The 27,618-nt window shown below is 35.2% G+C and overlaps 1 protein-coding gene across 1 annotated transcript in view; it reads right to left on the bottom strand.

Annotated features, from left to right (window-relative positions):
* The window catches only part of LOC150092758 (low-density lipoprotein receptor-related protein 2-like), a 599,453-nt gene that overhangs the window by 355,726 nt on the left and 216,109 nt on the right, over window positions 1-27,618 (bottom strand). Inside the window, exons 9-10 of the mRNA XM_090414271.1 lie at window positions 21,283-21,454; window positions 17,789-17,990 (exon numbers count right to left, since the gene is read on the bottom strand). Of these exons, the coding sequence (XP_090270397.1) occupies window positions 17,789-17,990; window positions 21,283-21,454 (374 nt within the window). The remainder of the gene's footprint in view (window positions 1-17,788; window positions 17,991-21,282; window positions 21,455-27,618) is intronic.

Below are 27,618 nucleotides of genomic sequence, written 5' to 3'. Positions count from 1 at the left end.
TCGTTCTTTCTTCTATTTGCCACACAACTAAAAGACTCTCCTTGAGGGGGGTTTTCTTGGCATGATAAACTACTTCATAATCATAAGATACTTGAATTGTGTGATCAGTCAGTCTTCCTTGTCACCATCATTACTAAATGAAAATACTGATTCATCTTCATTACCTAAATATTTGTTGCTGAATGGAATATGCATTATTAAAGCATATCGAATGATTCATACTATAATCTAAGGAATTATCAGAAATTTTAAGATATTTTAAATAAGACCTTTTTTTCAGAATCAGTGTGACAAATGAGGTCTTAGAAATCAGAAATGTTAATGAATGTTGCAACAGGTTTTAAAGATGGACTGACTATAATTAAAAAGATTCCTGAAGAAATTAGTTCCAATAACAATTAGTGCCAGCGTGGCTGGCCGAGTGGTTAGCGTATCCGCTCTCCAGCCAAAAGGCTGTGGGTTCGAATTCTGCCATGGGAATGGATGTTTGCAATTGTCTGTGAAAATACTAGTGGTGGTGTTGGACAGTAGATGACGGGTGAAGATGTGGTTGGTGGATGAAAAGTGAATGAAGTTGAATGGTGGAAACAGAGTTGTAGAGTAGGTGCCCTCCCTCGATGTGTCATATAATAATAATAAATGTTTATATAACAAAATTAAATAGAATACTCCACTGTTTAATAAAAAGTATTTAAATCATCAATCATTTTAAGATTTTTCATATTTGGATCACAAGAATTTTGAAAGTATTCAAAACAGTCTCCATAAGGAATAGAATACAGTATTGGGTTGATAGGCATAGCATTCTTTATTATAGTCATCATAAAGTGCAAGTAAATTACTAAAACAGGACCTACATTTTACGAATCCATGCTAAGGTGAAAAGTGTTAAATAAGGGAGAATCACATACAGTGATATTCTTAGACTTTGCAAAAGCATTTGATAGATTACCACATGATAAGTTGATGTACAAGCTGCAGAGGATGGGAAGTTAGATAAATCACAGAATGGCTGTCTGAACAATACCAGCAAGTTGTGTATGATACAGCAGTATCTCAAAAAGGAGGGTAACCAGTGGCATGCTCCAGGTTTCTGTTCTAGGGTCCTCCCTGCTGTTTAACTTGTTTGTAAATGATATATCATGTGGACTGACTAGGGATCTTCAGTTATTGGCTGATGATGCAAAGTTAGGAAGAATTATAAGTAGCACTGCTGATGTTAATTCCCTTCAGAAAGATTTGAATAAACTTTTTACTTGGACAAAAGAGTGGGGTTGCAGTTTTAATATCAATAAGTGCAAGGTGTTGCATTTTGGAGTGCAGAAATGCACCCTCTGTTCAAAAAGAAACCAAACTTTTCGAAAATAGAAGAAACTAGTTGCGCCACCTGTTGTATATTTTTAAAATGGCAACCTTCATTAGTGTTATGTCAACTGTTTATAACATTTGTTTCATTAGAAGCAGAGTTATAGCGCCAAGAGTGACAGTGTGTTTTGACGAACAGTCAGAAAATGATTTGAAAGATTACCACATGATAAGTTGATGTACAAGCTGCAGAGGATGGGAAGTTAGATAAATCACAGAATGGCTGTCTGAACAATACCAGCAAGTTGTGTATGATACAGCAGTATCTCAAAAAGGAGGGTAACCAGTGGCATGCTCCAGGTTTCTGTTCTAGGGTCCTCCCTGCTGTTTAACTTGTTTGTAAATGATATATCATGCATAACATTAGACATATCCGCAAGTAGATGTGTTTTGCATTATAGGAGATACTAAGATAGGAGTGTTGGTAGCTTGCTCCACCTTTGCAACGAGTTGCCCAGGTGTTGTATCACCTTAACCCAGTCCTGAAGATACTTTCAGGCGCAAACTTTGTTTGCTCACACTTGGATAAAGGATTAAACTAAATTTATTATACTCTAACCAAGTGGAAAATAAACTTTCAACATCTTTCTCTAAATCCAGAGTAATTTATTAAAAAAGGGTGGCACACCAATTGGCAATTCCTATAGGTGGAGATGACCTGCTAATGCTGCTGCCTGATTTCTCGACTTGGGCCTGGCTCCCACTGAAGAGACCTCAATAAAGGTCGAAACCGGTCTGGGTAGTGGCCCTTCCCTTAATGCATAACATTAGACATATCCGCAAGGAGATGTGTTTTGCATTATAGGAGATACTAAGATAGGAGTGTTGGTATCTTGCTCCACCTTTGCAACGAGTTGCCCAGGTGTTGTATCACCTTAACCCAGTCCTGAAGATACTTTCAGGCGCAAACTTTGTTTGCTCACACTTGGATAAAGGATTAAACTAAATTTATTATAGTCAGAAAATGAGTTTTAAACAGAGAGCTGCGACTGATTTTTGTGTTAAACTAGGTAAAAGTTTTACCGAAACTCATAAAATGCTTCAAAAAGCATAGGGTGATGAATGCTTATCCTGTACTCAAGTTTACGAGTGGTTTAAGTGATCTCAAAGTGGTCGTGAGACGCTTGAGGATGATGAAAAGTCAGGCCATCCAAAAACTGAGCAAAGTTAACATCCAAAAAGTGCATGATTTCATCAAAGATAACCCAAAATCGTCCATGAGATTGATTGAAGATGAATGGGGAGTCCAAAATCAACTGTGCACAACATTTTGACTGAGAGTTTGGGCCTTCATAAATTGAATTCGCGATTTGTTCCCCGCAAGTTGACCGACGACCAAAAAATGTATCGAATTGAACACTGAAAGGACCTCATTAAAGCCGCTCATAGGACTCAAACTTCCTTGAAATGATCATTACTGGCAACGAAACGTAGTGTTTTGATTATGAGCATAAAACAAAGCATCAGAGCGCTGAGTGGAGACCACCAGAAGAGGGGCATCTGAAAAAAATCGCTTGGAGAAGTCAAAAGTAAAGACAATGATGATTTGTTTCTACGATTCCAAGGGCATTATCCACAAAGAATTCGTTCCGCCTGGAAAAAACAGTCAATGGTGAGCTTTATCTCGAAGTTTTGAAGCGATTGATAGTGAGAATTCATCGCATACGGCATGAATATCATGACAACCAACCATTCGTCAAAACACACAGTCACTCTTGGCAATATAACTCAGCTTCTAATGAAACAAATGTCATAAACAGTTGACACAACACTAATGAAGGTTGCCGCTTTCGACAACAAAAAGATACAATAGGTGGCGCCACTAGTTTCTTCTATTTTCGAAAAGTTTGGTTTCTTTTTGGACAGAAGGTGTATAAGGCTGTACTATATCGATGGTGCCATACTGCAGGAAGTGAATAAGATTAGAGATATGGGAGTGATGGTTGACAGTAGACTGAAGTTTAGAAGGCATATTGCTAGTGTTGCAAAGGCTGCACATTGTAGTGTTGCTATGATAAAAAGTACTCCAACATGTAAGGATAAGGAAGCAGTTGTGCCACTGTATAAGGCACTTGTAAGACCATGCTTGGACTATTGTGCTGAGATCTGGTCACCTGGTTTTCAATGTGATGTGAAGACATTGGAGAGAGAGAGTCTAGAGACAAGTGACTAAGACAATATCGGGCCTTTGGAATACTGGCTATGGAGAGAGGTTGAAGAAATGTGGATTGCAGAGTTTGGTGGATAGGAGGAAGGGAGGTGATATGATAGAGACATTTAAGTTAGTGAGAGGATTTTATCAGATTAATCCAGAGGGGATTATAAAATGAGTAGATGGTGAGAGGGGAAGAACCAGAGGTCATTCCTGAAAGTTGTGTAAAAGTGTGGTGAGGAGAAAATTTTTTTACATGCAGAATTGTTAGTGGATGGAATGCATCAGAATGTACTGTTAATTTAAGGAGTGTTAAAAATTTTAAGATTCCGTATTATCTATCAATATGTTTTCAGTTGAATGAACCTCCCACAATGAGTCTGCCGACTCCATGGAAGGTGTAAAAATAATAATGATAATAATGTCCCTCTAAAATTAAGCAAGTTATTAAAAAATTTAGCAAAGATATGACAAAAATTAGAGCTGGTGGATTTGAAAGGAAATGATTCAATTTGTGTCACAGTTACTGCATGGAAATATTGACAATGACAATAACTGTTCCCAATATTGAAAAACTGACTATAATCAGGTTTAACTAAATTTAAGTTGCATTTTCACACACTGACATATATTTTTAGCCTATAAATATATATTAACTTTATATTCAAACATAGATATATTATGTGATGTTTTTCCCAACACTAAAATATATTCCAAACAGAATGAGAAAGTGTTTTATATAGTTACATCCTGAATTGTTTATGATAGCGTCATGTTCATCATCATCATCATCAAATTCCTGCCATGTACCCTCAAGGGGTGTACAGGATATGATAGTACTACATGAAAAAAATTACATCATTATTAATTTCCTATCTACAATTTTCCTCCAAATCAGTCTGTTACTTGTCAAGACTCCAACATTATCAGATCTTATATTTCTATCGTCTAAGGCACTTTGTACTGCATCAATCCACCTATATCTTGGTCTTCCTCTGGGTCGTTTTGCTAATCTTTCCTCACCATTCTGTTTAAGTGACCATACCACCTGAGATTAGCTCTGCTAACGCATACCTGGATGCTGACAATGTCAAGTTCTTTCCTAATATCCTCGTTTCTAATATGAATTTGCCATTGATGCCATCCGTTCACGCCTATAATCTTTCTCAGAACTCTCATATCTGTGGTCTCTAGCCTTCGGTCAAGTGTTTTACTTCTGACCCAGCTCTCAGATCCATAAGTTAAAACTGGTTTGAACACTGTCTTGTATACAGCTAATTTAGTGTTCTGACTAATTTCTCTCTTATTCCATATGAATTTATTCAATTGACTTCCCACCATACCAGCTTTGCTGATTCTGTTGTCTATTTCTATATTTAATTTACCATCTTCAGTAAAAATCGTGCCTAAATAGCTGAAATGTTTTACTTGTTCCACAGGTTCTCCATTCACAACACAGTTGACATTTTCAATGATTCTGCCTATTTTCATTGTCTTTGTCTTTTTATTGCTGACCTTCATACCATATCCATTACAACAGCTATTCAATTTAGTCAGAGAATCTTGCAGACTTGTAGCGGATTTATTTAGAAGTATAACATCATCTGCATAAAGCAAAGAGCTGACATTAACATCTCCAATTTCGATATCATGTTTAATACCACTTTCCTTCATAATGTGATCTATATAGATAATGAATAACAGAGGGAATAATGTACATCCTTGTCTCACACCAGATTTAACATTAAACCATCTTCCTGTACTTCCTTCAATTCTAACTGCTGACTTACAACTCAAATAAAGACTAAGTATTGCTTGATATAATGCCCCATTGACACCATATAACTGAAGCATATTGAATAGCTTCTCTCTTGGCACCTTGTCATATGCCTTTTCCAGATCGACAAAACTTAAATACAGATCTTTGTTATATTCCCATGCTTTCTCGACTATTTGTCGTAAAGTGAAGATCTGATCCTGACAGCCTCTATTTGGCCTGAATCCAGCTTGTTCTTCACCAAGCTTTTCTTCCACAATTCTTCTGGACCGTTTCTCAAGTATACTTGCATAGATCTTGCCAGGAACACTCAGTAAGGAAATACCTCTGTAATTCTCACATGCAGTTTTATTTCCCTTTTTATATATGGGTACTATGAGAGCTCTACTCCAATCATTGGGAATTTGTCCCTCTGTCCAGGCTTTCTGGACTATGCAGTGCAACCACTGTAAGACTCTTATACCACTATACCACAGCATTTCTGGTAGAATATCATCTACTCCTGCTGCTTTTCAACATTTCAAGCCTTTGATGGCTTTTTCTACTTCAAGTATGGATATGTATTCCTGACTGCATGCCTGGTCAGTGTTTTTTACCACTGTGCTATCATCACTGCTTGTTTCATTTAGCAGTTTTTCAAAGTAATTACTCCATACTTCAAGGATATCTTTTTCTCCCGTTTTCATGTCACCTTTGTCATCTCTAACTCCTTTTACAGCATTCTTTCCTCCATTCCTAAGCTTCTTCAACAACCTCCAGAATATTTTGCCACCTTCTTGATATTTATTTTCTATATTCTTGCCAAAGTCTTCCCATGACTTTTGTTTAGCTAGTTTTACAGAGTGTTTAGCATTTTTGCATTTGTCTCTGTATTCTCTAAGAGCACAAGCTGACTTATTTGACAGGAACTTTTGATATGCTTTCTTCTTTTCCTTCACTGCCTCTTTAACTTCCTGTGTCCACCAGGGAGTTCTGATTTTTCTATCCTTGCAGACAACCTCGCCACATGCCTCTCTGGCTGAATCAATCAGGGTTTTCTTCAAGGCTTGCAACTGAATCTCCAAGGTTTGATTCCTGTTCTCAAACGCTTTCATTTTTTCTTCAATAATTTTTGTGTATTTTAGTCTACAGTTCACATCTGAGAGCTGCTCAACTTTTATTCGCTTTAAAACTTTCTTACATGTTATTCTTTTCAATTTGAAATTCAATTTTATCTTGCTCAAGACTAAATAGTGATCACTTCCAATTTCAAATCATCTGTACACTCTGGTGTCCTGCACCAGGGAGAAAACATCACTATCAACAATAACATCAATGAGACTTTTCTTATTCCTAGCCTCTTCTCTCCATGTGAATTTGTGCACATTTTTATGTTGGAACATGGTGTTAGTAATAACCAGTCCTGAGCAGAAATCCAACAGATATTTGCCATTATTATTAGCTTTGCTCTTTTCTCCAAATTTTCTCAAAATATTTTTGTATGTCTCACAATCATTTCCTATGTTGGAATGTATATCCCAGTTCCGAATCCGACATTTTGTTGTAACGTACTCTTATTAATAAAATCAATTAATTGCTAATTGATCACTAATCCAAATGTAGGGAAATTTATATTTATACTGCACCACCCTATATTTAGATTAGTCTATATAAAATAGTAGAATCAATTTTCAATTAAATTAGCAGTCTCCTTACTCATTCAGGCCGAATTTAATACTTTTCACTTGAGGCTCCCGCAAGATTCGAATTATTTATGAACGGTGCAATAAAAAAGAATCAGGCAAACACAATATTGAAATTAACAAAACAAAACATTTAATATAAGGTTATATGACAAATACATGAATTCCACTTCAAAAATAAGACATTACTATCAAGTTAGTACATCAGGTCAAATCATTCATATTAATTCAGTCTTCAAAATCTTCACATACAAGTTTCACAGTTTTCTCTATTACAATATTCCTTACTCAGATTAATACAACAGAAATTCTTGTTTAATTAGTTTGTCCATATCTCTCAGTTATACTCCATACTTAACTCTCAGCAGGCACTTATGATATCACTAATTACAGCAGATATTATTTCAAGGCAAATTATTTTTAACTTCTAACTTCGGCGATATGCCACAGTAAATGTTAGAATAAGCAAAATGGAACTATCACTCAAATCTTCATATGCAGAAACAAATAAAATATGACTGTCCTTACCGGAATTTATCTTCAGCACATCAGGTTTAATGTGAGCACATCTTCAAATTATATTTATTACACCCATGGAACACATTTAAAAGAATTCTTCAAGGTCATAACTAGACAATTATTTGTCGCGCTTCACAATTCTCGACGGCAACTATAGGGCAGATTGATATTCTTGTTTACTACTTCACAACAAATTAACCTCCGTACAATTCTTCCCAAAAGCAATATAGAAATAAGTAGTAATTCTAAGCTAACTGGATCTATTCTGAATCCTTCATTAACCTTCCAGTTCTTTAATTATCCAAATACGGCACCAAATTCCTATTAATGCCACTGCTGACTTTACCTTCAGCTATCTATAAGTTTTCACTTCGTCTCTGCACACTTCTAAATACTACTCTCTTGAATTCCTGCCCTTCAGTCCTTTTTATTTACTTTCACCCCCTTGCTTATATCCTTCCTTCTTCCCCTTCAAAAAACTCTTTCTTTCTTCCTATCTATATTACTCCCATATATTTCTTTTCCTTCCTCTACCCACGCGTGTTCCATTTTATTTCTCTCTCCATGGCAACGAACAAACCATAAACATTCGCGTTAACGTTACATAAGGCTATACTTTTACATTGAGTAATGAAAAACATTAATAAAAATATTACAGTTACTTAATTTTCTCTTTCATTTCATTTACAATTAACAATAATAAAATATATGTTACAGTATATATATAAGGTATATTAAATTATAAACATATAATTTCTCGTAATATTATTGAAGGAATAAAGTAAATAAGATAAATGATATTTATCACCCAGTCCTTCCAATAGTAAAATATACATTAAAATTATTTAATCAATAATAGCTGATGAAATTCAGGAATAATACATGAATAATAATTCTTAAGCAAGGGATTAACAAATAATTTTTAAACAAGTCATGCTTAATATATGATAGGTTATGTTAAATGTGAATGAAGGACAAAATATACATAATAATTTCATTCACAGTTTAACACCTACTCTGCTATTTAGATCCCCAACAAGGACCAACTTTTCATTCTTCATTGTGTCAGTTGCCCTTTCCAAAGCCTCAAAAAAACTCCTCCACCTCCACCCTAGTAGAACCCTCTGTGGGACCATAGGCACAAATAAGTCTCATTGTCCAGTTCCCCATTCTCATATTTGCCCACATTACTCTACTTGAGACTGGCTGCCATTCAAGAAGATTAGCCTCATATTTTGCGTTGAATACTATGGCTACTCCATCTTTTCCTTGATTGTCATTGCCTGAATATAACATTTTGTATTTATTGCTCAGAAAGATCTCGCCAGTTTTTGTCTTTTTTGTTTCAGTCACCCCTATTATGTCGATCTGGTACTTATCTAATTCCTCAGCTAGCTCCATTTCTTTGCCATTCAGGCTTCTTACGTTGATAGTACCGATCTTTAACTCTGGTGATGTTGAGTTGGGATTTGTTTTCAGATTTGTTCCAGTAGCTGACTTTTCGCTGTTCGCCCTGGTTTTCTGGAGAAAACAACGGGGGCCTTGTTTAACCGGGCGACGCCTCAGCCGGCATGAAATTTTGTCATGTTGTACCATCATTTTTTATTTTGGTTTAACCAATAAGAATACAATTTGGTCGGCTAAATCCCAAATTGCCAGCCCATCCTCGTTCGTTCAGTATCCAAGTAGATACCCATCAGGGTGCACCACGAGAAGGTGAGGATTGGACATTAGGTCAGAAGCCCTGGTCAGTTTTCCGCATTCCTTTAAAGGCTATGTGGAGGTCTCCTCTCAGTTATACAGCTTTGACCCTTAAGCACCCCTAGTGTCATGTTAAAAGACTTAAATAAAAAACATATTCTTAATGAATTATCATCAAAAAAATTTTTTTTAATAATTTTATAATACACACACACACCCACACGCACGCACGCACGCACGCACGCACACACACACACACACACACACACATGGGGTGTAAAATCCAACTCTACCTCCCTGTGGCGCACCCTGGGGTGTTGGGAATCCTAACCATTATCGGACCTGGACCCAACACTACTAACAGAGCTCTGGTGAACACTTCAGGACCCTGATTAGGAGAAGTGTATGTGCGACCACAGCTAAGATGCCACTACTACAACAACAGAAACGGCCCTGAGTCCTGCATGGCCACACTCACCTTTCTACAGTGGCGGTAAGGCACTGAGTGAGGCCAGGGGTGCTAAGAATCTCGCAGATGAAAACAGGCCACCTCTTAAATCTATGAAAATGGCAATAGTACCCTCAATACTCAAACTTTGGCAAGAGACTACAGAATAGATTTATTAATCAAAGAACTAACCAGTATCAACTTAGATATCCTGCTAGTGAATGAAACAAAAAGATTGAAGGAACTGACAACAAGATGGTACAATGGGCCACAGATACTCCTCGGAGCATCCTCAAACAATGGCAAACAAGGCAGAGTGGGCTTCATTGTTAAATCTAAGCTCACCTAGTAGACCCTTTCTTATAACATTATATCTGAAAGAATACGTGTACTCCTAACTGGAATAGAGAACAATATAACAATAAAATTAACATCCTGCTATGCTACAACAACTGTAGTTGATAATCAAGAAATAGAAAATTTTTACATGAATCTTGAACAGGCATTAAATTACAAGTCAACATACACATTCGTTGGTAATGACTTTAATGCCAAAATAGAATGTCGAAAAGAAAACGAAAGGTTAATAGGACCACATGGCCTGGGAGAAAGAAATAGAAGAGGAGAGAGAATTTAGCTGAATTTGCTGCAGCTGAACAACTTGTTATCATGAACACTTTTTTTCAACAAACGCCCAGTAAGAAGATGGACTTGGCAATCACCGAATGGAGACACAAAAAATGAAATCGGCTACATTTTAACAGACTGTAGAAGACTGGTACAAAATGTTGGTACAATAGGCGAAACATACTTCAACATAGATTCTGACCACAGACTCCTCAGAGTCATTATAAGAATAGACCACAAAAAAGAACAACATATCAGGGCAACATCAAACCACAAAAGAAAACCCAAACAAATAGACTACCACAAGTTCAGGAAGTACGTAGAAGAGACCAAATGGACTATTAATAACTGTTACATAAATGATGACTATATTGACTTTATTAATAAATTCAACAATTGCAAGAAAAAATCAGAAATTCTTGTGAAACAAAAGAAAAGAGAACAACTCTCACCTCAAACTATAGAACTACTGAAAAAGAGAAAAGAACTGAAGAAATCTGAAGAAACTTTTCTAGAATACAAAATTATCTGTAAGTTACTAAGGAAAAGAATTCCAGAAGACTACAAAGCTTTCAGGATACAAAAACTAAGAGAAGCAGTGCAGGCAAAAACCAGCCTGAAAAAAATAGATAAAGACTTAAATTTTAAACAGTCAATTCCATCTGCTTTGCAGGATCAAAATGGAGAAAAACATACTAATAGAAAAAGGATAGAAGAAATTGTGTAGAATTTTTATAATGATCTCTATGCAACTAAGTGCCAAGTTTCAGAACCTATCATTCCAAAACCAAACAATATACCAGATGCACTTTCAGAAAAATAGAACATGCCCTTAAGAAAATGAGTAAAGAGAAAGCCTCAGGACTAGATCTTGTTAAGACTGAAGATATCCAGAAGGTGGACCAATTATTTTGAAAGCCTTGGCTGCCAGATTTACATGGTACTTCAAAGAAAGAAAGATTCCAGAGGAATGGAAGACCTCAAAAACCATACTTCTATTTAAAAAAAGGAAACAAGGAAGACATAAAAAGCTATCGTTCAATCTGTCTACTCTCTCTCACATATATAAAATAACAAACAGAGTAATACTGAACAGAATCCAAAACACTCTCGAAGACAACTCCAGTAGAGAGCAGGACTTGATCAGAAGAGGAGATTCAGAAGAGGCTTCTTCACAATAGATCATATCCAGGTATTTCACAACTAACAGAAAAATGCAGAGAACACCGAATCCCTCCATGTTTCCTCTTTATTGATTTTAAAAAAAGCATTTGATACCATAAAACACAATGCAGTAATCAGTGCCTTACTGGAAATAAATGTGGACTCTACTTACATCCACAAGATAAAAGAAATTAACAAAAATCAGATCACACAAATAACCCTATTTGATCAACCTATAAATATAGATATAAAGAGAGGGGTCGGCCAAGGCAATGTGATCTCCCCAAATCTATTTACCATCACCTTGAATACATTCAAGGTGATGGTAAATTCTAAAAAATAGACCTAAACAGAGGAATAAGCATACATGTTGAAAAACTACAAATCCTTATGTTTGCTAATGATCTAGTACTGATATCCCATAACCCAAAAGACCTAGAAGAAATGGGTGAAAAAATATACACAAACAGCAGTAAGACAGGCTTAGAAATGAATCTAGAAAAAAAAAAAAAGGATCAAAAACATCTACACAAGTGACAGTCACCTATGCATTAATAACATCCCTATACAACAAATTGACTCCTACAAATATTTAGGACAAACAATAAAAATGAATAAAGATTTATCTGAAGCACTAGCAAAAAGAAAGAAAGCTGCATGGCTATCATTCAACAGACTAAAAGAAACACTTACTGATCCAAATCTTGACATCTCTGCGAAGGCAAAACTATTTAATAGTGACATTCTTCCATTACTCAAATATGGATCCGAAACATGGAACATGACAATAAAAGAAGAAGAAAAGATTCTTAGAATAATTCAGCGTGCAATAGAACGGGATTTGTAACATCAGCAAAATGGAACATGTTAGAAACATGAACTAAGAAAGAGATCAGGCATAAAAGATGTGGTAACTGCAGTATGTGAAAGCATGATGAGATTGGCAGGTCACATAGCCAGACTCAGGGATAACAGATGGACATATAGAATACTCAACTGGCAACCAAGAATAAAGAGAAAACAAGGAAGACCACCTACAAGATGGGAAGATCCACTAGTGAAATCTATGGGTATAACATGGAAGAGAGAGAGGCTCAAGATCGAGATTGTTGGAGGCATCTTTGTGACCTGCACTCGTGGAGAAATCCTGAGTGAAACACAGGTCCATCAAGGATACACCCACCCACCCACCCACCCACCCACCCACCCACACACACACACACATGGGTGATCTGAAACTGAAAAAACGAATTTATAATTTCAAAATTATTTTTCTTTTTCAACATAATCTCCCTTAAGTAGATTATGTTTAAAGCGATGCTGCAGTGCCATTATCCCATCCCTGTAGTGGTTCTCAGCAAGATCTGCAAAATACACCTCTACAGTTACAATCAGCTGTAAAGTTTTTTTCTTCTACAATCAGCTGATTGTAGAAGAAAAAAACACTTCCTCGCTGGTCAGCATATAAATACGCTGACCAGCGAGGAAGTTAATTTTGGGAAGAGACAGAAGTCGGAGGGAGCCAAATCTGGGGAATAGGGTGGATGTTCAAACAATTCATAGTGCAGATCCCTTAATTTTTCCCATTGCCAAAACACTTTGTAAGCAGGTGCATTGTCCTGATGAAAGATGATTTTTTTCTTCTGCAAAACGGGTCCTTTCTCACAAATTTTTTCATCTAGTCTGGTTAAAAGATTGGAATAATATTCTCTGGTTATTGTTTTATCCTTTTAAAGATAATTAATAAACAAAATGCCTTTAGCATCCCAAAACACCGATACCATGACTTTTCCTGCTGATGGAACTGCTTTGTCTTCTGTCCACTGTTTTAACTGCTGTTTGGATTCTGATGTGTAATGGTGAATCCAAGTCTCACCCATAGTAATAAATTGACACACAAAATCAGTTTTATTCTTGTTAAAATGCTCCAAGCACTGTTCAGAGATTTTCATGCGAGTGCATTTTTGATCTGTTGTGAGCAAGTGTGGCACCCATCTTGTGCAAAGCTTTCTCATTTACAATTCTTAATGCAAAATATATTCTACACGTTCTTTTGAAATACCTATAGTCTCAGCAATTCACGCACTTTGACTTGCCAGTCATCCAATACCATACCATGCACTTGATCAATGATTTCTGATGTTGTTATATGTTTTGGACGTCCTTCGTGTGGATCATCTTCAAAGCTGGTATGGCCATGTTTAAACTTGGCAGTCCATTTCTTAATTGTCAAAAAAGAAAAAGAAGAGTGCCCATAAACTTTTATGAACTTTGAATGAATTTCTTTTGGCATTAAACCTTCTTTTACATAGAATTTTATAACTGCATGATACTCAATTTTATCCATTTCAAGGGAAACAGACAGCTATATAAAATAAACATTCTTTATACAGCTTCAGACAGCTGTATAAAACAAACTACTTGATAGATTGACTTGCAATTTCACATGGATATAAATTACCAAGTATGAAGTAAGGCCTAAAGTTTCGTGAACCACAATTACACATGGTACAAGTCGCATTCATTTGTGGTTCGTGGTTGCAGAGATATATTCAAATTTTCAAATCGGGACATTCTTTTTGAAACACCTTGTATATTTTATAATTTAATATAATTATTTAAAAATAATGTATACATATGGCCTGAGAAGTAACTAATTATATTGATGTTCTGATTAGGACAGATAACATGCTGAACTATAAAGTTAGAAATTATGAACAACTTAGGAGAATACTATCTTTGGTCCCATGATAACAGCTGCTGAATGGGAAAGATATCAGCAATGCATGGAAATCTTTGAAAATTGCATGAGGTATCTGAATGTATCCCTAGAGTTTGAAGAAATAAATAAAGTAGGAGTAAAATGGATGTTGAATATTAATAAGCAAGACATCCATTACAAGAAGATTATGTAGAAAGAATATCACGAGAGTGAGAGGGGATCACGAAATATACAAAACGCATGCTAGAAAAGTATTGGGTATTGGGTGGAAAGCTAAATCAGAGTATGAAAAGAAATTGGCTATACAGGCTAAAGGCAATCCAAAACAATTTTATAATTATACTGGAAGTAAAAGAAAGAATGAATGTGGAAGAATAACTTTACTGAATGCAGATAGTACTCTAGTGTCAGAAGCTAATGAGTGTTCACTTTGCTAAGATATATCAACCATGTGTAACATGATGCACATTAGATGAACAGTTAGATGTGCATGAGAATGATTAAGAGTTACTGCATAACCTGGATAAGAATTTGGCAATAGGAATAGATGAAGTACATATGCTAAAGGCATGTTCAATCAAATTGGCTAGGCCTTTGATATGTTTGTAAAACTTGATTATCAGCTAAGGAAAGATACCACAAGAACGCATGATGGTTCTGTTGTACATGGATGGTGCAATAAACCAATATGTCCAACTACCAACCTATCACTATCTCTGGTGTGGAGATGAAGATTTTAAAGAAATTGGTAAGAACTCGCATACAGAAATGGGGTAAAAAGACAAGCTATACTCTGCAAGGAACAGATGGCTTTACTAAAGGATGGAATTTTTTAGCAATTTGCTCATAACTTTACAGAAAAATTGAATACCACCTCTAGGTCTGGCTCCCACTGACGAGACCTCAAAAAAGGTCGAAACCTGTCTGGGTAGTGACCCTTCCCTTAATGCATAAAATTATACATGTCTGCAAGGAGATGTGTTTTGCATTATGGGAGATACTAAGACAAATAGTGATGAGAGCTTGGTCCTCTTTTACTATGAGTTGCCTCAGTCCTGAAGACAATACATGCACTCCCAAGATAGACTGGATCAACATGGGAGAAGTAGATCCAATGAGTGAGATCAGAGACAACTCATACTCAATGCTAGGATGGAAGGGAAAAAGACCAAAAAATGACCAAGAACTTGATATATGTTAACAGTGCCTTAGAAAACCAAAATGTAAGGTTTCAGACTATTTGTCATCATGTCATCTACAATTTGAAAGAATACTGTTGATAGGAAACTAGTAATAATACAAACTACTATGAAACTACAGGTTACTATGAAAGTACTATGTAGTACTCTCAGAGTAACCTGTACACAGCACATGAGGGCATGTATGTACTCTCACATGAGAGCACATGAAAAATGTGATGACTGGTGATACAAAGCTATTATAATGTTGCACTATAAGGGCAATTAAACTAATTAGCCATGAATAAGCTGAACCTTGCAAGGAAAAAGTCAGAGAACATTAAGTAAAACATTAAGACAAATTCACAGTTGGAAATTGCACATGACAGAAATGACCTAGTCTCCTGTGGTCAAGCATTAATATATATTTTTATATCAAGTACCCTATATTATGTTTATTAGTTTTGGTTAGCTATAAGCAATAAATAATCCAGGATTTTCTCAAGAAAACAAACAGGGATCTTTGAAGCGACTTCAAGCTTAAAATATAGTCAGTCCTCAACTTACGACATATGCAACTTATGCCACTTGTACTTACGACAGCCATCCCATTAACACATTCGCCAAATAAGTCCTCACTCCTGCAATCCATATTATTATTGGCTCCAAGGCATATTATTTAAAAAAATAATTTTAGCAGCAATTATTTAAGAAATAATTGCTGTTGCTACTAATAAAGGTGAGAAACCACTCAGACTTTTGGAAGAAAAATAACATCTTGCATTGTCCAAAGAATGAAGATACAATATGGAGTGAGGTGATAGCAATGTGTATGTTTTGAAGAATCTGTTGAACATATGTTCACAGATTCATATTCATACATTTGACAAAGACAACAATCACACATGAGAATTGTGACAAGATAGTGCTGCAAACTAAAAAGTTGGAGTTGAATTGACAATGAAGACAGAGTGGTTGGTGGAAGCTGTTGGAAGAAGAAGAGCTCTAGAATGAAGACCTCATAAAGCAAAAAATACAGGAGTTGCAGAAGAATAATAGAGAAAAATAAACAGAAGAATAGAGAGGGAAAAAAAACAACAAAAGAACAAGAAGAGGAGAGTCCACAAAAAAGTTTATAAAAAAAAAAATTGGCAGAAGCTTTTGCTTCTTTAAGGCAGTTCAGTTGTTTGAAAAAATGCATCTGAACATTGCAAGATTTAGCAAAGTAGACAGAAAAATGCAATCTGCAACTCTGCTGCAGAGAAATAAAATTTATGCTGAAAAGGCAACCTGTGTAGACATTAAGTAGGATATAATGAAAAAAATTTTTAAAGAAGTCAATTCCTGCTGTCACCTCACTCACTACATAAATTGTAGCCCTTCCACAAATAATGCATCTCAAACTATCCTCTGAATGCTTTGTTGCAGTTTGAGTTTGAAGAGACTCCCCCCTGAATCCTCCAATGAATCATCCAATTAATAATGCAGCTACTTTGAAGACTTACTCTTGTCCCCCCCCCCACGTCTCCAAATTATTTTATAGTAAGTGCACAGAACCACTATATGCTCACATTTCATTATTTATTACAGAAAAATATTGTGTACAGCAATTTTGTTATAATTTGTACATTACATTATTTCACTATAAATCAGGATAAAATCAGCTAAAAATACAACAAAACAGACACATTTTAGCATTCATCCATGTCATTTATTAACATATCCTTATGGTTCATATAGTGATTTCTGACTTACGACCTTTTCAATTTAAAAAGGATCATCAGAACAGAACCCTGTCATAAGTCAAGGACTGACCATTAGGTGTTTCCTTACTGGAGGCCTCCAATAAGGATGACAAAAACAGAACTTTTTAAATTTATTTCTTCTAGCTGCACAGTACAAGCTGTGAAGTTTCTTCAATTGGCCATTTGTCAGTATGAAACCACTAACTCTTGGAGGTGTTAATGGTTTCACACTGAAAACAAAATTGATCTATCATTTAAAATTATTCCAATTTGAGAAAACCAATATATGAGGGATTCCCAAAAATAAGAAGCTAAATCAAGTAGTTAACTGGATAGGGTGCATTATTTAAATAGCTGCCACACAAGAAAGAAACATGGAAGGAATATAAGGAAAAATGTGATAAGTAAGTTCATCAAGAGCAGAAGCTCAGGAGAGAAGGGTGATCAGCATCATAAATCTACTGATCACCTCTCAATAAGGTTGGTGATTTCACTTAACAAAGAAATTTCCTCTACCACAAAAAACACATCTTTAAAAACACAACCATGTGTAAATAATGGCACATGGTTGTGTTTCCTGAAAACGTACTTTAAAATATTAATTACGGTATGTAACATATACACAGTTTCTGCATTATTCATAATTGTATTTGAAATTTGTAATTTGAAATTATCATTAATATCTTTAACATTAAGTAAAAATCATACCTTCCTTGTATTATTATGCAGTTCAATATATTCTATCCTTTGAAGATTAATATCACACCAGTATAATCTATTTTTGGGATGATCAAGACTTAAACTATTTGGGCATATCACATCACTTTTAACAAGGACAAATCTATTAGAACCATCCATACCATTTCTGACAATTCTAGGTTGTTTTCCACAATCAGCCCAATATAGCAGCCTGAAAGCATAGCACAATTTTATCTAAAATTCTTATATGATAATTACATATTTGTAAACATTTGCAGTTTATGTTGTAATTTACAACACTTTTTATATAGATGAAAATGCTATGAGGTAAGTTCCAAAAGTTTCCATCCTGACATACAAAATTCATGCTAATTTTAAAAACGCTGTGCATGACAGATAGCATCATCTAGAGGAAGGTGAGTGTACCAGTTTCAACTCTCTACCCGTGTCATTTAGTTGGAGGCACTCATTTGACTAACACGTGGCAAGCAAAGTGGCTGTAATGTTAAAAATTGAGTACCATGCTGTGATAAAGTTTTTCACCAAAGAAGGGTTTTCTCCAAGTACTATCATACAGTGACTGGATGGTGTTTATGGGAGTGCTCCTCTTTCATATTCCATCATGAAGGAATGGGCTAAATAGTTTCACCTAGGAAGAAAGAGCATTGAAGATGATCCTCATGATGGTCGGCCTGTGGAAGCGATGACTGAGGAAAATGTCTTTTGTTGAGAAGAAAATGCTCAATGACAGATGGCTGAAGCTCAAAGAAATCTCAGCAAGGTTGGTGCTTTCTGTAACAACCATCTTTTGCATCATTCATGAGAAGCTTCATATGATGAAGGTCAGTGCAAGATGGGTGCCCCGACTTCTTTCTTCAATTCAGAAGAAGCATCGTGTGAGCTGTCCCCACAAGATAGAGAGAAGTGCTGGAATCCGTTGTTAACGGGGGGGTGAAACCATGGTCTTTTATCATGATCCTCTTTCCAAAGGGGAATCCATGGAGTGCTGCAAACCAGGGGAACTGACTGACTTCAAGGAAAGGAATACCACTGTGAATGCAGAATATTATGCTTCACTCCTGCACAAACTGCATGATGCCATAAAGGAGAAGAGATTAGGAATGCCGAGTCATGGTGTTCGCCTGTTTCATGACAATATTTCAGTCCACATGACTATTGTTGAATGCTGCAGTGAAGGACTGTGGCTTCCAGGAGATTGAATACCCACCCTACAGTCCAGATCTAGCACCCAGTGACTATCTCTTCTTGAAACTGAAGAAAGACCTTTGAGGAAGAAAATTTGCAGATGACAATGAGGTGAAATATGCAGTTTTAGGCCCTTTTGTAGACAAAAGTACATACTATATTTTCAAGGGCATAGAAGTGTTAATTCAAAGATGTGAAAAAGTGTATTGAAGTAAAGGGAGGTTATGTTGAAAAGTGACAGTTGTTTTCTTTTTATCCTATAAAAGTCAGGCCGGAAACTTATGGAACCACCCTCATATGTAATATTCAAAAAACACCAATACTGTTATGTCATGACCAAAGTGCTTGTGCTCAAGTACAGTTATTATTATCATCACCACCTTAAGACCTGCATGGAGTCAAAGACTCATTGTGAGAGGTCCCTTTGTCATACACACAGCTCATCATAACATGCCTTAAATACATTCAAATTCTCTGCAGATGCTACACTCTCTTGGTAATTTGAGTTGGGGGGTAAGTTTTAGGATTTGTTCCAGCAGATGACTTTTTGCTGTTTTCCCTGGCGAAAACAATGGGAGCCTTGTTTAACTAGCTGGCGAAATTCTGTTATGTTGTACCATTATTTGAAATTTTGGTTTATGCCAATAAGAATACAATTTGGTTGGCTAAATCCCCAATTGCCAGGCCATCCTCATCCATTTATCCAGGTAGATACCTAACAGGATGCACTACGAGAAGGTGAGGATTAGACATTAGGTCAGAAGCCCTCGGTTCTCCACATTCCTTTGAAGGCTATGTGGAGGTTCTCCTCTCATTATATAGCTTTGACCCTTAAGCACTCCATACTTGGATCACTGTTATTTAATTTGTATATCAATGATACAGAAATGATCATCAGCAAGCAAATGGATGTTTCCGTTTGTTTGCAGATGATGTAAAATTATAGTCAGTGAAAACAATACAGAGATTCTATAGAATAACTTCAAATAGACTGGCAGTATAGTTAAAGGATAAGTTTGCCAGTTTGATGTGACAAAGTGGAAGATCATGCACTTTAGGAAGAAGAGATCACAGGCTGCACAATTAGACTGACAGAACAGGACTACAAGAAACTGGTGAGGTCAGGGATTTAGGGAAGATTGTAGAGAGGAAGAAGAGATTCAGAAGGCATACTGCAAAAAAAGGTAGCTAAAACAACTCATCAAGTTACTTGAATGTTGAAACACAAGCAGCAATAGAAAGATTATTCTTCTATGTAAGGCTTTAATATGACCGTACCTGGATTACTACACACAAAACTGGTCACCTGGATTCCTTGGATATGAGATGGAGAGGATTGAGACAAGCAACTAATATTCATTTTGTAGAATTATGAAGGCAACCAGTGTTGAAGTAATTACTTTACTTACAATTAAAATAAAAAAAACATCAAGTGTTATTTGCTTAAAATTGCAAGTAAAGTAATTACTTCAACACAAGTGTTTGCCTCCATAAATTCTACACAATGAATACTGACTACCACGTAACCTTGAAAGAAAGAAGTGACTAATATTGTGATATTGTGACAAATCTATGGAATGTTTTCCCTATAAGGACATATTGAAGGCCTGTGGGTTGCAAAAGTTATTGATAGGAAGAAAATAACTGTTATTATACAAACATATTATTAAAGGGATTTTACAGGATTGATACAAAAGACTTCCAATACACAGCAAAAAGTAAGAAAATTAGAGATCACACACAGAAGTTGTGAAAGAGTGTGAGAACTAAATTTTTTATTCTTGGGGGGGGGGGGGGGGGTAAATGGGAATGGGTTGCCAGAAGTAGTTGGGAATGCTTGAATGCCATGCTAACCATTATTATATGAACGATGCTTAATACGATGACTTGATGGAGCTGCCTGAAGAAATATTTTTATTCTTCTATTTATCATGTTTTAAGTTCACCAAGTTATAAAATAATAATAATAATTGTGATTCTTACTCATGCCAGTTTCCTATAATCTTCATGGCATTTCATTACACAATTTATTTAATTTAAATTTAAAAATAAAAATGCTACAGTCCATCTTAGAATGAAGGATTTTTTTAAAAAAAACTTAACAAAATTCCAAATTATTATGCATTTAATAACTAAGCTAACAGATTAAAATTTAATATGTATGTCTGCAATATTATTGGCCTATTAAATATTAGAATTTTTTTCGTCATTACTCTGATGAACTGATGATTTCAAATTCATCTTTAAAAATTAATATTATTGCTCAATCAAATTTCTTTCAATTTTTCGATGCTCACCCATTTGCTGGGTCCAATTCAATATCCTTCGGCTGGTCTATTTCTTTGTTAATTAAAGAATGGCATATCGAACCATCTGTTCTACATACTATAACTTCTTGCAACTTAGAATCAGCAATATACAAATTCTGAGCAAGCCAATCAATTGAAATATCTTCTACTACTTGCAATCCTAAAAGAAGAAAAGAATAACAAAACTAACGAAACTTACAAAAGGTTTACATACATTTCCTTTACTATTTTGACAACACCTCCATGGAAGGAAAAGACTCAGCATAAGGTATGTTCTAAATGCCACAATGCTTCTTATCACATAAAATTTATTAACAACACTGGCAACACCACTAGCAATTATCAACCACTACCATACAAAAAACCTACTCCTTACATACCTACTTCCTGAACATCTACATATTCCAGTAATAGTAGCTTATTCTTTTCTTAATCCTACCACCCAGTGAAAAATCTCCAAAGGATATATATATATATATATATATATATATATATATATATATACACTCCTAATCTCAAGTAAGCAAACAATTAAGTTTAGTATTTTCCATAATGTAAAGCACATCTCACTAAGAGATGTATACTGCAATACATTATGGGTGGGGTCACTACCCAGACTGGTTTCAACCTTTTTTGAGGTCTCCTCAGTGAGTAGCTAGAACCCTAAATACCAAGGTTTTAGTAATACAGAGCCTTATCAACTTTACCTATACAAGCTGCTACAAGGTGTTTTTATTTTGAATAAAAATCTCTGGAGGAGATATAGATGTGAATAAGATTTTTTACCTTGGGTAATGTATATTAGGGTTACCAAGTAATTTTATAAACTTGTTTATTTTACTCCTAATTTAGATGTAAATTCTTATTTACATCTATATCTCCTCCAGAGATTTTTATTCAAAATAAAAACACCTTGTAGCAACTTGTATAGGTAAAGTTGATACAGCTCTGTATCAACTTTACCTATACAAGTTGTTACTCACTGAGGAGACCGAAAAAAAGTTGAAACCGGTCTGGGTAGTGACCCCACCCATAATGTATTGCAGTATACATCTCTTAGTGAGATGTGCTTTACATTATGGAAAATACTAAGAATAGTGATCAGAGCTTTACCCACCTTTACAATGAGTTGCCCTGGTGTTGCACCACCTTTAGACTTGAATTACGTTCAGGTGCAAACTTAATTGTTTGCTTACTTGGGATTAGAAGTAAAATAAACAAGTTTATAAAATTACTTGGTAACCCTAATATATATATATATATATATATATATATATATATATATATATATATGTATATATATATATGGGTTCAATCTCTTCTCAATAAGATGTCTATCCCTTTCTTCCTCATGTTTGCCAGGCTCTGCAATTTACAGTCCTCTCTCAGCCTACATCAAAACTTGCATTCACCATTCCTGAAATAAATAATAAATATCATTACCAACTTTTGCACCCTTTCCAAGATTTACATACCACTATGAAAATTAGGCAAATCTTCACAGTAGCCCAAGCACAATTGGATTGCAGTCTTACAAGGATATAACCACCTTATCTGCTCGTCAACAACCTCCTTACCACACAGCAATCTTTTGGGTTGTTCTCTCCACCTTCTCAATGAGGTGCAATTTATATTTTTATATATATTTTTTATTTTTTTTACTGAGTAGCAAAGTAAATTATTATTATTATTTCCTGACCTCGATGGAGTTAAGTTACAAGACTCACTGTGGGAGGTCAGGAGAAGGTGCAGAGACAGATAATGAAAATTATATTAAGACTGTACAGTGTTGGTTATCAGGATGGACTGAAGGCATGCAAACAGAGTTTGGGGATAGAAGGCAAAGGGATATGATTGGGAATTTAAGCTGATGAAAGGGTATCAGATTGATGCTAGACAGATTTTTCATAAAACTCCCAAAACAAACTTAACCACCCACCCTCTCAGGCAATGTATTCCATGTTCCTACTGCTCCATGCAAAAAAAAACTACTTCTTACCTCCCCATTCACTACTTCTTTCTTCAAATTCCAGGAAGAATGGCCCCTTGCTTTTGTGCCTTCCCCCTCATTCTACTTTATGATAAATCTGTCTAGCATCAATCTGATACCCTTCATCAGCTTAAATTCCCAATCATATCCCTTTGTCTTCTATTCCCAAACTCTGTTTGCATGCCTTCAGTCCATCCTGATAACCAACACTGTACAGTCTTAATATAATTTTCATTATCTGTCTCTGCACCTTCTCCAAGGTTATTTCCAATGTGTTGCCAGAGCGGATTGTGGGTGGATGCTGACAATGAAGGTATTATATCATAGTCTCCAGCAGTGGTTCTCAAAGTGTGCACTGTTGCAACCCAGGATGCTACAGCGAACTGTTATTAAGTATTATTTTTTCAAATGGTTACTAAGCTTATAGGACACAAATACTCAGTAATTAGTTCGGATCTAACTACTTCATAAATGGAACTGTCAGGTATTTCTTTTGGCCTGAAAAATACTGAGACACTAAGCATGCCATGCACCAAGAAAGTATGGGAACCTCTGATCTAAAGTGTTTGATTTTCTGCCTGATGTAACTAAATTGGTATACAGAAATAACTCAGAAAAGAAACTTTTTTATTCTCCATCATAAAAGAATTCACTAAATATAAACTGAAACAAAATACTGTGAAAAGAATATTATGAATTATATGCCTGTTTTACAGTTAATATATTTATTATTATTGATTATCTAGGCATTTCCATGGAGTCCAATAACTCAACAAGAAGTAAAGTTCCGCTAACTGTTATGCATAACAATCCCACCATGGGTGTGGATGTTTGCAATTGTCTGTGGAAATACTAGTGTGATGGTTGGGAGTAGATGGCATTGGTGTGGTTGCAGTCTGTTGGTGATGTGATTGAATATTGAAATGGAATTGCTACCACTCCTTAAACTTAAATGTTCTCATAATACTTCCAGACAACCCATCCCACTCAGGAAAAGTGTTCCAAGCAAAAAACTTAGTCCTCAACATCCCATTCATTTGCCCATCTGTCTAGTTTATTCAATTTAATATCTTATAACGAAATTGATATTTCATATATATACACAGAGTGTAATATCAGTGGTATTACATGCCCGTTTCGTTTGGGTGTACTGTCAAGTCGCTTATGCAACTTGTGCTACAAAATTCACATCAATTGACTGTAGGATTTCATTTTTATTGAAGTATGAAAGTTTTATGAAAGAGTGCATAGATTTTAAGAGTGCAAAGTTTTAAGGAGCCGGCTTGGTTGGCCGAGTGGATAGGGTATCCACTCTTCATCCAAAAGGCTGCGGGTTCTAATCCCACCATGGGTGTGGATGTTTGCAATTGTCTGTGGAAATACTAGTGTGGTGGTTGGGAGTAGATGGCATTGGTGTGGTTGCAGTCTGTTGGTGATGTGATTGAATAGTGGAGACAGAGTTGTAGAGCAGGTGCCCTCCATCGACGAGTCCTGGGACTCCCTGGAGGTGTCAAATAATAATAATAATAGCATTATTTAAGTTAAGGGATATTATATCCCATATTGTTTTTTAGCCGAATAAGAAACTCAAAGAGTTTCATGCCAAATATAGAAACTATATTCGGCATGAAATTCGGCATATTAAATTAATTCAATAAATATAATATATAATAATAAATATATAATAAATATAATATAATTAAATAAATAAATTATAAAACTAAATTCGGCATATAATATCCCTCAACTTAAATAAGTTCATGTCGCCGAATTGAAGCCTTTGGCTCTTCATTATAATTAGTACTTTAATAGGACACCTCTTGGCAATTCTCGTAGAAGGGATGTAAGTTCTGTTCGCTACAAACTTGGTATTAACTTGGTCTACCTACTTACTGATGAGACCTCAAAAAAGATCGAAACCGGTCTGGGTAGTGACCTTCTCTCATAATATTGAACAATAATACAGCTCCTAGGAGTTAAGTTCACATTATGGGTAAATATCAAGAATAGTGATCGGAGCTTGCTCCACCCTTTCTATGAGTTGCCTCAACTTGCACTACCTTCAAGGGTCAGTTGCTGCTGTATCCAGGTATTTGCTTACGCTTGGAATCACTGAACTTTATATAGTTTCTATATTCGGCATGAAACTCTTTGAGTTTCTTATTCGGCTAAGAAACAATATGGGATATAATATCCCTTAACTTAAATAAGTTCATGTTGCCGAATTGAAGCCTTTGGCTCTTCATTATAATTAGTACTATAATAATAGCACTCATTTTAATTGGTCCAATGCAATTAATTGTAGGATAATTTTGGAATACTTTATCAATTAATATAATTTCAAATATGGAAAGCATAAAGGTCAAATGAACAATAGCTATGTTTTAAACATGCCATTTATGTGAGAAGCACAAAGGTTTCACACTTCATGGTGAGGTTACATTATCATTGGCAAATACTACAGTGAGAGAGGGATAATTTGAATTTTGATACAATTTTTAAATACAGACATATAATACGCACAGAAATCAGAAAAAGTAGTCACTTGGGAAATTATTATTTTTCAGGATTGCACCAAAGAAAGGCTGAAATAACTTGTTTTACTTATTTATAAACAAGTTCTAACCTAGACTATAATTATACTGTAAAAATAATCATAATTCAAATTCTGAATATTTTTACGAATTGTTTATGTTAAAATGTTTATTAGTTTTATAACATGCATTGTCGACATTTGCGATGTGTCCGTTATTGAAATTGTTTTGTCAAAAATGATATGTAAAGAAGTTAAAAAATTGATGTACTTACTATATTTGATATTTGTATTACTTACAAGAATTTTATTGTAATTTAAAATTAAGTTTTGTGTTTATTATGAAGACATTCTCTCTTGTCGCTAACGGAGACAACGTCTGTCAGCCATTATTTATACCTAACTTCTTGCTTACCAGTTTCACGGAGTGCACATGCTCACCAAGAAGTTTGATGTGTGATCGACAGTTGACAAGTTCGGTATCGAAGCAACGGGAGAGTAAACAAGGATAGCGTTCGGAAGGAATTTAGAACACAGGCTGGCAGATATTTAGGTTCGGAGGAAAATTAATAGTATATTCCGAAAAAGGAATCGTGGAACTATTAAGTTTCAAAGTGGAATAAGTATTGATACATAAAAGGAAAATATTGCTATATGCGTTTTAAATGGAATATTGGAGGAAATATTAATTGAAAGATTTATAGTAGATTCCGAAAAGGAAATCGTAGAACTGTAAGTTTTTTTAATTGGAAGAGTAAGACTGTCAATAAGCATTTAGTGAATAAAAGAAGAATTTGCTATTTAAGTTCTAAAGGAATGTTCGAAAAAACTCTGATTAGAAAGTTTCATCTGTATTAAAGACGCCGGATCTGACTATTATTTCTACTGAAGAAAAGAGACAGAATTAAGTTCGGAAGAATAAATGTGTGCTACATAAGTGATGAGAAAGGATCCTGTAAAAATGAAGAATAAAGTCATATGTCTTTGGAGAAGGGCCTTGACAGAGAGAGAAACTGGCTATGAACATTTTGTCATTTTGAAAACAAAGTGTTTAGTCTTGAGTGTAAGTTTATTTTAAAAAGGCCTTGGATCCAATTAATTTGTAGTTAGTTATGTAATATTGTTTGAAGTGTATATATACTGTTTTTGTTTTATTAAATGTGTTTATTTTGTATTTGGTCTTGAGTCAATGATTATTTGGATTCTGAAAGAAAGAGTTAAGATCATTGCACCAATTGGAGTGAACCCTTGTGCATATAATAATATATAGGTACACTCGGAAATAAAAAAAAAAATAATTGTTAGAAACAGAGATCACCTATATGGTAGGATTAATATTAAGATAATATCTATGAATATCATCTATATAAAAATCCACCAATTATTAACAATACAATCGGCAAAAACTCTGGCAGAAATCAGGACATTCAGTAGATCATCAACACTGTTTCCCATTGTAAATATGGGCAAAAAAGTTATAAATTATTAATAGAAAATTCTTGTCTGTATATCAGTGTCCTAAACACATCAGTTCACACTTCACACACGCAAAACAGATAAAACTCAGAAAACAAAAACAGCAACTCATGACAAATTGAAACCATTCAATTGGATTGGTTGACACAACCAATCATAGCCATTGATTTCTGGGTGCTATTGTATGAGCAAGAACTGTCTTGCCTTCTTTTGGTAGTTTAAAACTGAATGCTAAGAATTCGATCATCTGCACAATTTGTATGTCTGTTCAAAGGTGTCCAATATGTGACCACACACAAACGGGCTACTAACATGAATGTGATAT

Source organism: Typopeltis vanoorti, chromosome 25 (assembly GCF_054136105.1).
Source record: "Typopeltis vanoorti isolate ZY-2024b chromosome 25, IOZ_Tvanoo_1.0, whole genome shotgun sequence".
Taxonomy (NCBI): domain Eukaryota; kingdom Metazoa; phylum Arthropoda; class Arachnida; order Uropygi; family Thelyphonidae; genus Typopeltis; species Typopeltis vanoorti.
This window is presented reverse-complemented; position numbering and strand designations above follow the sequence as displayed.